The sequence below is a fragment of the Uranotaenia lowii genome, chromosome 3 (genome assembly GCF_029784155.1).
Source record: "Uranotaenia lowii strain MFRU-FL chromosome 3, ASM2978415v1, whole genome shotgun sequence".
In the NCBI taxonomy this organism is placed as follows: domain Eukaryota; kingdom Metazoa; phylum Arthropoda; class Insecta; order Diptera; family Culicidae; genus Uranotaenia; species Uranotaenia lowii.
The window spans coordinates 30,153,169-30,167,225 of NC_073693.1; the positions used below are offsets into that span (position 1 = coordinate 30,153,169).

Below are 14,057 nucleotides of genomic sequence, written 5' to 3' on the forward strand. Positions count from 1 at the left end.
TTTTTAATTTCCGTTTTTTTTAAAGATTTTTCATTATTTTTGGCATTTTTGCCAATTAAGTATTTTGTTTATTATTTTCGCCATTCTTTGTTTTTTTGTACTTTTTTTCCATTTTCGCACGTCTTGGTTTTTTCTGTAATATGTTTTTTTCCATTTTTCCAATTTTCGTTATCTATGACATTTTTATTTTTCACGAGTTTTTTTAAATTTTTTTTGTCATTTTTATAATTTTTGTTTTTTTTACATTTTTGTAAATGATATCATTTTGGTAAATCTGCTGCCTGGTAATATTGATCATTTTTTTCCTTTTTCCAATAATTTTAGGGGTCCTTTTTTTCGATTCCATTTTCCAATGTAGGTACATACCTACTTGTGCTTGTTCCTTTTTCTATTGATTTTACAATTACCTTTTTCAAATTTCTATTCTTTATCTGACGTCTATTTTTTCCTTATGTTTGTTTCCTGTTTCTTGTTGTTATTTTCAGCTTACTAAATTTACAATTTTTTCAATACCAAATTTAAAAATTTCCATGCATAAAAATACATCAGTTATACAATAAAAAATGTTTGTAAAACTTTAAATTTCATATTAAACTCCATTTTAAATTTGTCTGATAACTATATAATGAAAACTCAATATGTTTCTCTAAACTCAAAATTGGCAGTCTTTTTTTTTATTACAATTCAGAAATTTCAAGTTATAAATTTTCCGAATTTCTTACTTGCCTGTGTTAAATTCCAAAATTTATTTTTTTTCCAAAATCATTGATTTTAATTTTTCACAAAACAATAAATTATAAAATTTATATTATAAGGGTGATGTAAGATTTTGCGATCAATTTCTAGAGGACTTGACATCATTATATCGTTTTTTACATCAACTGAATTGTCAACCAATTACCCAACTAAATTTCTTACAGCAATTTTCATGGTGTGATTGATGAGAATTCAAATATCAATATTATAATTCAACTCAGAATTCTGGATAATCCCCGATCTCGAAAATATCATAGTAAAATCTAATGAATCGACTCTTACCTGCGATACCAGCGCCTTCGTTTCCAACGTTTGGCTCTCCTGAATCAGGCTCCGAAACTCCTGCGGACTAGAAAGCTTGAATTCGGCCGCCGACGCCAGATACTCCTGTATTTCAGCCAAACTCTGTTCGGCAATCTCCACCGAGACCGAACACTTTTCGATACGCTGCGAAGCGAGCAGCTCAATGCCCCGGGCACACCACTCGTTAGCCTATGTGTTTTTTTTGGGGTAAACGGAAAACAGTGATCAGGTCATTAAAAAAAACCAAAACAATTAAATTGGTAGAGTATTTGACTAAACAAATTATCTGGCAAAAATTTTTCCTCTTAACAAATGTTGCCAGTTAACTTTTTGTTCGTTTTCATCAGATTTTTCTATAAGTGTTTTTTTTCCAATTATTAGATTTTTCCGTAGATCAATTCCGTACCTTTTCAACGCGCTCCATCAGCTCCCGAGCTTTGGCCAAGGTTTCCAGCCGCCTCAAGATCCGATCGTTGATCAGCTCACAGACCCGACCCAGCTCGTCGCACTTGGGTTGCACCACTTCCCTAGGGCAGGAACTTATGCATCCCTTGGATCCAATCAGCCGCTGTCCGGTTCCAATGACCTGTTCAGCCCGTTCCACATCCACCGCACAGGCCTGTTGGAACTCTTTGGTTTCCCGTATCAACGCATCCATCCGCTCCACGGTTTCCCCAATCTCGGTCATATCGGCCACCGCACTCTGGTGCCGATCGAAGTTGGCCTGCAGCTCCCGGAAGTCCTGCTCGAACCGGCGCAGCTCCAGGCACTTGCGCAACCGGGACAGATGCACGGTCCAGAACTCCTCGAAGTGCCGCTCCGTTTCCTCCAGTTGCACCAGCAGTCTGTGACAATCGCGACTGTCATCAGGAGCGTGTTGATGTACAGTAGTAATGTTTGAAATATTCCCTGCACTGGATTTTTTTTTGTTTGGTTTTTGATTTTTGAATTTTGCAAATTTAATTTCGAGAAGCGATTTTCATTTCGTATCCGATTTGTGAAAATACGAACGCGATTTTCGAATGATCGCGATTGATGGCCGATGATGAAAGTTTTCGCGTCATGAGAAGATATGTTGAATGTGGTTCGGGATGATAAGCGCATGGTAAATACATGGCGGCCATGATGGATGGAGAAATGTGAAATTGGGGATAAAGCACAATCAGTGATGTTTGAATTTTTACACAGCTGAATACGAGTAGGCTTTTGCAACAATTGTAACTACATATAAGGATGACAATTATGTATTTAAACTACCGGAAATACCTGCTTGAGTTTTGGGGGCAGTAGTAGGCTGTGCAAAATTTGGGTGCAACATCAAAATGTATTTACTGAGGAAATTGGAATTCCAAGGAATTCCAGGATTGGTGCTACGACCAGATGATCGTGCGTGCGTTGCTGTTCTTCGCTGAAGACCTTTGTGGACGTGTGTGCTTTAGTGACTTGTTTCTGTGGGTGTGAATCTGTTGTGTTTGCTGTAGAATGAGTGCAGTGGAAGCTTTTGTGTTTTGTTTTGAAGTTTTAATGCAAATAAGGAAGAAAAAGTTTAAACATGTTAAACAAAAAAAATTCACGAGTATTTATTTTACAAATGTGTTAGAAAAAAAGAAGGGAAACAATGTAGGTACATTGAAAAAGCTAAAATTTCAATTTTCCTCCCCAGATGTACGCTTCGTCTTGAGAGCTCCATGAAGTAATAATGGGTGACAACCAGAGATGCCAATGTGCCTGATTTTTCAGGATTTTCCTAATTTTTTGAGGCTCAGCCTGACAACCTGATAAGCCATTGAATTTCCCTGATTATGGACGCAAAGGGACTTCGTTCTCTTTCTGGTGCCTCCAACAACGGGATGCCGCCAAAAAGTTCAATTGTTCTCACCAGTACATTGGCAAGACATTGAAAAAAGTTGGAATTTGTTGCCGATAGAAGACAAGAGCCCCAGAATACACTGAAGATCAGATTTTGACTCTTAAATCCCAATGCCGCTGGATGTTAAAAAAATCGGAAAATGTTTTGTTTTGGACAACGAAAGTATCTTCCCTCTTTCGAAGACGCATATCCCCGGAAACGATCGATACTATTCCAAGGATAGTTCTATTACACATCCAAAGATTAAATTCATGTTCTAACATAAGTTTGAATATAAGTGATGCTGTACATTGCCATTTCCGAGAAAAGTATTTCTAAGCCATGGTTCAAGCCGGTTTGGCTATTAATCAAGATGTGTACCAGAATGAATGTTTGAAGCAAATTTTTATGCCATTTCTACACAAATATCATGCAGATTGACAATACGTGTTTTGGTTGGATGAAACGTCTTCGCATTATGCAAAAAAAAACGATTCCTCAGTGTCGCTCAATCGAAGATTTTTTCTGGTACCAAGAACATACACAAAATGAGTCAGGGACGAGAGGTTTAAGGCGTAGACACAAGAGGTGTGAGTGCCCACCTGCGTTCCTGGGGGTCATGAACCTAAATCCGGAGTTGGTGCGGTCGACAACTCGATTTGCGCTTTCGGACCTCCTAGACCTAATTCGTAAAATGAGCAGTTCCGATAAAATTGCGGACACCATGTCAACAAGAGTAGGAAAGTTGTCAGGCACAATAAATTTCAGACGTAGACACAAAGGGGTGACTCGCGTGTGCGACCAGAAGTGATTACTTCTACTTAACTTTAAGCGAACATCTTCCGAGGACATGATGACGAGACTAGCATCTTATAAATGCTTAAACCACCAACCCACAGAAAGTGTACTATATATGCCGTGACCGGGATTCGATCTAATGGCCGTTGACTTAGAAGACTTGAAGGCTATCCTCTACGCCACGGACTGCGGGAAATTTTCGTCTTGGGACTTCCAGGACCCACAGGAGGAGCAGGACAATCTGGACAACAATCGACAGTATTTGAGTTTGATCGGTGGTCTACTACTGTATATCGCTGTTCATACTCGACCTGACATTGCGGTAAGCGTCTCAATCTTGGCCCAAAAATCAAGTTGTCCCACTAAGCAAGACTGGATCGATGCAAAACGAGTTTTGCGCTACTTGTTCGCAATGAAGAGTCATCATCTTCAGCTCAGAGGATCAAAGGCTGATCTCAAGATGTTCCTCGACGCCGACTGGGCTGGAGATTACCGTGACAGGAAGGCGAATTCAGGCTTTCCAATTCTCTTTGGCGGAGTTATAGGTGCATGGGGCTCACGGAAACAAACCTGTGTTTCCTTGAGTTCAACAGAAGCTGAATTCATCGCGTTGGTTGAAGGATGCCAAGAACTCATCTGGATGCAGCGACTTGTACGGGAAATCGACGAGGCTACTGAGGATCCAACCACCGTACACGAGGACAACCAGAGTACTATCAAGAAAGTTGGAAGTGATCGCCTGGAGAGGAGAACCAAGCACATCGAAACCCGTTTTTTCCTCGTTCGAGATCTGCAAGAAAATAAGCTGATAATTCATTCATTCTTTGTTAAACTGTCAAACCGAGTAATTGTACTTACTACGGCCAATACTAAGAAATTAAGATCCACACAAGGAGAGGTCGGATCTCCAGTAGTTTGAGGAGAGGTCGGGCCTTGACTCGTGGAGAGTTGAGGTTGTTGCTGAGAAAAGTGGGTTCGTAATGCGAGATCTACTTGAGAATCGAGGTCTACGCCCTCAGGTGTAGGGATCCCATACCCTGTCTCCAGTTGTGGCTTGATCGACTGAAGTCAAGCAGTGAATCGAGCGATATGAGTGCGTTAGAGGAAGCTTATTCCCCAGAAATTCCAAAAGGATACAGCTCGTGTCCGTAGAAAGAGGTAAAGACACAAAATGAACGAGAAGTGACCGTTTAGCGCGATCAAATCCGAGCGAGGAACAATGCGCGAATCGCGAAGACCGTCTAATGGGACGTTTTGCCACAGTTGAGAACAGATGCGGACCTTGAATTACCTCGAGGGAAGATTAGACCTTAGGTCGATAAAAGAGAGATTCAAACATATTGAAACAAATTTTGGTAGCTAACCGAAAACGTAAGATTAATCAATAATACTTTGAATGGATTAAAAGTGTAATTTTTACTAGGGAAGAATCATCATCAACGGTACAAATTTTGAAAAAAAAAGAAATAAAAACAAAGGACTAATAAAAACAGGCTAACAAACTAATGCAATAAGGCGGAAGCATCAAATGATCAAATGAGGAATGTCTATGGAATGATTGTCGATGAAAATGCCAGAATCTACCCTTGTGATACACACAAGAAATGAGTTGTTTAATAATAATAATACTAACTTTCAGTAACATCAGCATCATACACATTTTGGGGGGGAGTCGCTTGAACTGAAATTCAAGGGAAGGAGAAGGAACACAACACGCAAAGCTACAGCACATTCAACAGAAACACGAAATGAAAGGGGAAAGAAACGCGAGTTCACTAAAAATTTTCAAACCACCATTGTCTGGCTTTTTTCTAGAATGACAAAAACCGATGAAGGTTTGATTATAATGATTTTTTCACAAGGGGCTTTTGATTTTCTGTTTTCAATAATTAACCAGTGCAAGGCAAATTTAACATTTTTTCATATGTTTCTAACAACTAAATCTTAAAGCTAGATTGGCGTCTTTGAATGATACTTGCTCGAAAAATTCATTATTCATTTCGACCACTTCAGTAAACAAGAATCGATCAACAAAAATAGATAATTTAATTAACTTTCTATGATTAAACTTGGTGAAAATATCACTCAAATACGCCTTTTGTTAGACTATTATATAAAAGGGATTATTAGCAGAGAAACGAAAACTAAAAACTGAGTTATTAACAAAGAATTTGTTTTAGCAACAGAGAGAGAGAGCATTCCTTGGTTAGATTGGGAAAGGATTAAACCTTAAGCTTAGATTCTATTTTAGCATTAGATAGCTATACATATTACAGTTAATTACAACTAGTGGAACCGAATCGACTTACCTTTCAATTGAGCTTATATTACCGAAACGTTCAACCGTTTCCTTATCACTATCTTTTTTGGTACGCATTTCCTCCAACAATACTTCTCCGTGCCGTCCAGCGGCCATAATGTCCTCCTAAAAAAATTAAAACAATTAATTGAAATTCAAAAATTTTAAAAATGTATATGAAACTAGAGATGTACCGAATATTCGGTCGGCCGAATATTCGGCGCCGAATACCGCCAAAAAACCGTTAAGCCGAATATTCGGCTCACCGAATAGTTGAGCTAGGTATTTAAACAAAAACAGACTTGTCAAATTTTTCAACTGATGTTGGATAATTTATAAAATATTCAAATGAAATGTTGAAAAAGCTTTAAAATAATCAAAAACTTAGGGTTTCATTAAAAAAATTTAGGTGTACCCGTGTATTTTTTACTGTAGATAGCTTTATATATCGATTATACATCATGATATATCCAGGCTTGTCAATAAACTCAATTAATAATTCGAGAAAAGTTAAATCTGACCGGAATGGACACATATTTTTTTTAACTTTTCAGATTTTACTCGGGTTTATTCAGATTTTTTGCTAAATCAAATAAAAAACTCAAATGTCTCTTTGAAAATTTTTTAATTTTGCGTACAAAACGATAATTTAGAGTAAATTTATTCGTTAGATACAATTTGAACACTGCTGTTGTGATTCGACGAAAACTTTGAATTTCAATTAATTTTATTTCTTTTCCTTTTGTATGTTTGAGAATGATGCTTAGTTTCTGTTTAGATTTTCCTTTATTATTACAAGTTTTTCAAAGAATCGTTCAGACCCGACCTAGTCGTATGGATACGTGTCGTAGTTTAAAGATCATCGTTCTTTTTGGCAACTTTTTTTTTAAGAAATCTAGCAAAAACTAGACATTCATCTAATTAAATATAGAAAAAAGCAAATTCAAATAGCTTGACACCTGTTTTTCAATGTTTGGTCCCAGATTTCACTGGAACCCAATCTCTTTTGTGATAAACGTCCTAGAAGGGACAAGTTATTTGATGTCCTTCAGCTAATGGTGACATTTTGAAAATCAAAGCAATCTCTACTTAAAAAAATATCTGATCAATGATACATCTGGTTGGAAATAATCGACTTAAAACATGAGGGGCATTAAGATGGCAGTAATAGAAGAAAAATGAATTTATTGTTTTGGATTTCTATTGAAAATTCAACAAAATATTCGACCGAATATTCGGCCGAATATTCGGCCGAATATTCGTTTGGCCGAATAGTTGAAAAGGTCACTATTCGGTATTCGGCCGTTCGCCGAATACCACTATTCGGTACATCTCTATATGAAACATTACCTTTAACTTTTCGTACTGCTCGCTCTGTTCTTCGATTAATTTTTCGGTGGCGTCGACCGAGTTCGGGAATTCCATCTCGTGGATCATCTTCATAAACGCCTCTAAATTACACGAGATCATGTTGGTCAGTCCGGAGAACTTTTCCAGCGATATCCGTTGCTGGATCCAGTCGTGATGCGAATAGTTCAGCTCCCCGCCCAAATCCAGCGTCAGCTGATTTCGGCAAACGAACTCGTGCAGCTCCTCCAGGGTGCCACAAACGACCACCCGGAAGCGGAACTCCTCCTTGAAAAACTTATTGCTAACCTCGGAGATGGCCTTCTGCAGGAAACCGGAGGGCCGTAGCACATACACGAAATGCACCATCGCCGGGAAGTAGATCGAGATCTTGAGCAGTACGGCCTTGACTGCCGCCCAACGGTCCTTGCGCCGGTCGATGATCAGATTGAAGCCCATATCGGATTCCGACAACGACGGAACCGAGGTCAGATACAGGATCAGCTTCTGGTAGTCCACGTCCGACAAGTTGTGGAAGTTGTTGTTGTCCGGAAACGTGATCAACGGGCAGCCGTCCTTGGAGCGTCCGCCTGCGGATTGAAGAAAATGGGAAAAACGATATTAGGAAAAAATTAAATTTAATCTACAGATAAATTCTTCACATAGCCTTGAAAGGTTCTTCAAAAATTCCAGCAGTAACGGTTGAAAGCATGAACTATTAGAATATTGACAGATGATTCCAATTTTTAATATTTGCCTCTCTGGAGCCACCAAAACAGCGAGTGTCTCCGTGATTCATATGACGCTTTTAGTGTTGGCGTCTTTCTTTGCGTGCCTCTTCTCCTTTGTATATTCTTGTATGGAATTTTCTTCACTCATCATTACTCTTTACCTTTAGTCATAGGCTTTCTAATCTAAAGGAGATTTATATGTATAAAATGATTCTCTTTATTTTCCCGTTAACCATGGATTTTCAAAAAACTGTTCCTTCCTTACTCGCCGCTGATCATGTGATGAGTCGCTCCTGTATCCACTACAAAGCGAACACGCCTCTCGTTCTTCATAGTAACCTTGATGACAACCTTCGCATGACCACCCGAATCGCCTTCAGGGTCCGCTTGTATGCGGAGGTGCTACCTTCTGGAGTGCGTTCTTCGGGATTCCGCTTGACTGAGGGTGTTAATTCTCAGCTGATAACGATTTATACTAACACCTTTTTTTACAAGTAAAAATTTAACTTCAAACCATAACAGCCGGGTGTTTGCTGCCGTGAGTGGGCTCGTCCCACTAAAACCGCCTTGGGCTTCGTGTGCCAGATGTGCCCCTTGGTTTCACCCAATTATACTACATCGAGGGGTAGGCTGTGCTCATGCACTTATGTATCTCACCCTTTTCCTCTCACTTTTGGTCTTTCTCCTTATCATCTTTCTCCTTTTTCCTCCTTCTCCTTTCCCTCTATCGCCAACTTCAGACTGGTACGGAAGACCCCGAGACGTGTGCCGGTTAGGTAACGCTTTCAAAGTAATTCGCGCCCGTCACAGCATCCACTCCCGCAGGATTTCTAACCACCAAGACATGGCCGATTGAGAAATTGCCAAGCTAGAAATCCGTCACGACCACCCCGAATAGTATCTCCGCTTCCTTTTGCTGCAGGAAAGATCATCGCTGGGTACGTGAGACCGTTTAACTGTTTAACTGTGTTTGAGTCCAGATTATGGTTATACCGCGCCCTAAAATCGCGTTGCTTTTGTCCAAGACCATCCATTAGCTTCTCAAATTTGGTTGACTATCTCGCTCTCTCCGTTCATCATCTTTCCTGATTCTAATTAGATCGCGCATGATTTGCCAGATTTCGTCGACTACAGCAAGCCACGACTGTTCGTTGCGACACATTTCACTCACAATGTTTTCAGCGTTGAAATTTTGAAGTTGTTAAAGCCTTGAAATGAACCTGGGGCAGACAAAGATATCATGTTCTGCCGATTCCTCCGTATCTACGCATTCCGGGCAATAAGGCGAGCTGATAAGCTTAAATCGATGAAGGTATTGCTTAAAGCACCCATGACCAGAAAGGAACTGCGTCAGGTAGAAGTTGACCTCTCCATACTTCCGATTTACCCAGTCTGAAGGTCGCGGAATTCGTCTATGCGTCCATCTTGAGTTGTTCGATGCGTCCCATTGCTCCTGCTGAGCATTGACGTTGCTCTTTGAATTTTACGCACTCCTCCAACAGCTCTTTCTTTATAACACTCCATATCCTCCGCCAGAATTATGTCGATGGGAATCATGCCCGCGATGACAAAAGCTGTATTTGCTGATATGGCTATCAGCCGATGTGTGCTCCGTAATTTGGATCTGTTGCGCTCTACCTCTATCGCGGAGCTCAAGGCCGCTCCTCCGTATCGTAGTTTTGACAGTGCTACGCTCGCAAGGAGACGTCTCTTGCTACTCTTTGAACCATGGCAGTTCGGCATAATCCAGGCCAATGAATCCATGACATTCGATGCACCTTCACAACAGTATTTGACATGTGCACCAAAACTTAGGCGATTGTCGACCATTACTCCAAGGTATTTCAGCTGCTGTTTCGAAGATGTCGTGTGCCCATCCAACAGTAATCTCCTTGTGCAGCACAACTCTTTTCTTGGTCACGAGCAGAACTTTGGTTTTATGCTGAGCTATCTGAAGCTTAACTCCCTCCATCCAGATGCCAACCCTTTCTACGGACACCGTTGCAAGGTCTTCTACATCCTCGATTGTTTCGCCGGTGATCATAAGCACGATATCGTCAGCAAATCCGACTATCTACACGCCTGCTGGTAGTTTCAGGGTTAACACCTCATTATACATGGCATTCCAAAGCACAGGTCCGAGTATAGAACCCTGTGGAACACCCGCTGTTAGGGCAATAGATCGTAACCCAGTTTCGGTTTCGTACGTCAGGACTCGATTTTCGAAGAAGCTTCCTATTATCTTGCGGAGGGTATTGGGAACACACATCCTGTGAAGCGCTTTGGCAATCGCTTCCCAGCTGACATTGTTGAAGGCATTCTTTACGTCGATTGTCACATTGGCGCAGTGACGGACACCGCAGTGACGCTTACCAAGGGTGTCCAGTAGACAAATGGGTCTGTATGATGATGGATGCCCTGAGGGTTTCCCAGGTTTCGGTAGTAGCTCCGACTTCGCCGTTTTCCACGAATTGGGAAAAGATCCCTCGTCAAGACACTTTTGTAGCACCACTCTCCGGAATGGTCTGTATTGCCACATTCAGCACTGCATTTGGGATTCCGTCCGGAGCAAAGGCCTTATAAACCGCAAGTTTCTTAGCGATAGCCATAAGTTCTTCGTTCATTATTGGCTCGATGTCGTGGACACCCGCGTCGTACGCGGTAAGTGGCCACTGCATCGGGCCATGCTGCGGGAAAAGATGTGCAACGATCTCTCTCAGTTTTCATGGATACTTTTCGGTCGGCGACCTTGAGCCACCGAATTTCGCCAATGCAACTCTATAGGCTTGGCACCATGGGTTATCATCTACGCTTGGGCATAACGCTCTGTAGCAGCTCTCTTTGCTTGTTTTAATAGCTCGCTTAAGTGCTACCCTGGCTGCTCGGTAAACGGCACCTTTCGTTTCTCTACCGGCTTCGTTTTTCGTCCGTTGAGCTCGTCGCCTGGCTTTAAGACAGCTAGTACGAAGCTCAGCTATTTCTGAGGTCCACCAGTAAGCTGGTTGTCGCCACCACTTCGGTGTATTCCTTCTGGGCGTAGTCATGTCGCACACCGCTACCTTCATTTTCGTCAGCTACTCAGCATTATGGACCTGCGATGCTTCCTGCATGTTAATAGCTTCGGTGAACACTTCCTTATCGAAAATTTTGGGCTTCCATCTCCACTCATTGACTGACAGTTGCCTTCCTGCCACCGGATTTCGGTCTCCTACGCTGTAACGTATCGCCTGGTGATTACTTATAACTTGGTGACGTCTACAACCGCCTTTCTTGGTTGCCTTCAGCTTGAGACAGTGCTACTTGATGTGCCCCTTCTCGCCTCACCTGAAGCAATGATTGTCTCCTCTCTTCGGTGAGATCCGCAAAGCTTTGTTTGCTACAGTTGGCTTTCTTCGACGCCAAATGTAACGCTGCTGTTCTGAAGGAGCTCGAAACCTTAAAAAATATTCTCTTCATGTCCACGCACTGCATCGACCTCTTGCCCATCCGCCTCTTGAACCTGGCAGCTTCCTCTTGGAAGTCCTCAAAAAGCAGCGAATCCTTCTCCTTCAGCTTGGCCAGACACAGCTCCAACCTCATCTTCCAAGCAGCGAAGCTATTGCAATTCCCAGTGATCCTACTTGATTCCTGGCTCGATGACCTCAACTTGGCTCCGATCCAACGACCTCCCAGTTGACTTCTGGTTTCAAAATATTTTCTGTGACCTCCCAGTTGACTTATGGTCTCAAAACATTTTCTGTGTCTCGAGACTGCGTGACGCCTTTTTCTGAAGCCTGACGCTTGGTACCAGCGAATAACCTCTACTTGGCTATCTGCTCCGATGACCTTCCCGTTACCCCACTCGTAAGTCCTTCAGTTATTCCTGACCCGAAGGCTGGTTCCTGACTTGACGACTTCTCATGATACCGGCCCACCAACCTGCCATGGCTTCCGGGTCGACGGCCTACAAGTGATTCCGGTCCGCTTCCAATGGTTCGAGCCCAACGACCTTCCATGGCACCTGTCCAATGTCCTTCCAGGTGGTTCCTGGTTCAGTAACCTTGTTTCGATGATCTCCTAATGGTTCCTGGCTCGTTTTCATTCCTTGTTTTCGGCTCGTTGTTCTTCCATCGGCTTCCGGATGATCTTCCAATGTTGATTCTTTTTCTCCTTTCCATTAAGACTTGGCCCATAATCTGTTGCTGCAGCACTTTGGGCATAACCTGTTGATGCAGCACTTTGAGTTATGTAGAACTTGGAATACTTTATTTCTAACTTATCACTCTTCTTATGGGAAAACCATCTAATTTCCAAATTATTTATGTGTTATATATGTCTTATCGATTGCTACGATGAGAGGAATGTCAACAATACTGTGATCTTAAATTTTATTTATGTCAATAAACTCTAAATTTTTCATTCAGAATACGCTAATTCTCTTTAAAAAATAAATCTCAATAAATATAGGGTCAATTTTTTCAGCAGTTCTTTAAAGGTTGATGAGACAATGCAACATGTTTCATTATGTTGCGCAACGAAAATCCCTCGATACATTGAACTTATCACCATAACATTACACTAACTTGTAGCATCGCATAGAAGAAAATATCGTGCGACATACAGCTTCAACTCTCTCCCTCTAACACTCTCTGAATAAATCTAGCATACATTCTGGCGTTTTCTCTCAGTGAAACGATGAAAAAAAATCTGACCAACATAATAAACCGATTCCCCCTTCAATTCTTACCGGTGATAATGGCATACTGAGGATGCAGCAGCTCCGCCACATCGGCCACACTCAGCGGTTCCTCCGCGGAACTAACGCTGGATGCCATTTGCTGCTCCCCACCAGCTAGTGCCGGTTTTTGTCCTCCAGCAGCTGCTCCGGCGCCGACTGACACTGCCGGCGTAGTCCCAGTTGGGGGTAACGCATGGCCGGTGGCTATCAACGACCCACAGCTACCGAACGTGTTCAGATTCAGGTGATTGCCGTTGGCGCACACATTGTCTATTAGCCGATTCACCTGGGACGCGTTCTGCAGGTTCTGATTCAGCAGCACCGTTTGAATGGAGCTGGACGAGGTTATCGAGGATTGGTGCTGGAACAGATGCTGGTGGTGGTTGTGGAATGTTCCATTGCCGGTTTGGCTCAGGGGAGATTCTATAATCAGGGAAAGGAAAAAAATGGAACATGGTTAGAACTTGAAGCCAGACGTAGATTATTAAGTAGGCAATTCATTTAACATTATAATTAAAGAATAAAGGGATAGAAGTTGGGTATAAAAAATTCATTTAACTGAAAAACACGAGCATCAATAAATGGAGGAATTCAACATCTCGTCGAAGGTTACCCGGCTAATGGGTGCTATTGGTCTACATATTGAGGCGTCAGACTGACTGACTGACTAACTGATTAACTGCAGGCTTAGTTAGATCGTCGTTCAAATCCAGAGAGGGTTGGCTGGCCCCAATGTGTCACGTTTTATTTGTTTTTGTTTTTTTTCTGTTTTTGTTTTCTGCTTCTCCCGGCGATGCTTCTCCGAAGGCCTTCGTTTTATCTGCATATGGATATTTATTTGCACCAGCATTTGAAGCTTGAGTCTTCTGCCTGAATTGCCCCTCTCTCTCTATCTGGTGATCTGTGGAATGATTTTGTACTTGAATTTAAAAAAAATGTGCACACAATGCATTTGGAATGCTTTAATTGTTGAGTGGATTTTTCTAGAGCTTGGTAGTTTCAAGCCAAAGTTCAAGCAATTGACAACTGTGGCCTCAATTAACGCTGCGGGAATAGATGCAGTTCAAATTCTAAATTTTTTTTTTGTAATTTAAGTCATTTTTGTCTTTGGTATTTTTTTGTAATTTTTTTCTCTTTTGTCATTTGTGTCGTTTTTATCATTTTAGTTATTTTTGTCAATTTTGTTATTTTGGTTATTTCTGTAATTTTTGTATTTTTTATCATTTTTGTCATTTTTATCATTATATGGTCATTTTT

General features: G+C 41.4%; 1 protein-coding gene across 4 annotated transcripts in view; it reads right to left on the reverse strand.

Moving 5' to 3' along the window:
* The window catches only part of LOC129751686 (guanine nucleotide exchange factor DBS), a 361,927-nt gene that overhangs the window by 276,245 nt on the left and 71,625 nt on the right, over positions 1 to 14,057 (reverse strand). For 2 of the 4 annotated variants that reach the window (XM_055747343.1, XM_055747348.1), the window contains 5 exons: positions 12,810 to 13,223; positions 7,356 to 7,942; positions 6,016 to 6,131; positions 1,466 to 1,973; positions 1,039 to 1,248 (listed from right to left, as the gene is read on the reverse strand). In XM_055747343.1, coding sequence (XP_055603318.1) covers positions 1,039 to 1,248; positions 1,466 to 1,973; positions 6,016 to 6,131; positions 7,356 to 7,942; positions 12,810 to 13,223 — 1,835 coding nt within the window. The remainder of the gene's footprint in view (positions 1 to 1,038; positions 1,249 to 1,465; positions 1,974 to 6,015; positions 6,132 to 7,355; positions 7,943 to 12,809; positions 13,224 to 14,057) is intronic. The other 2 variants (XM_055747344.1, XM_055747345.1) reach the window with 2 other exon arrangements.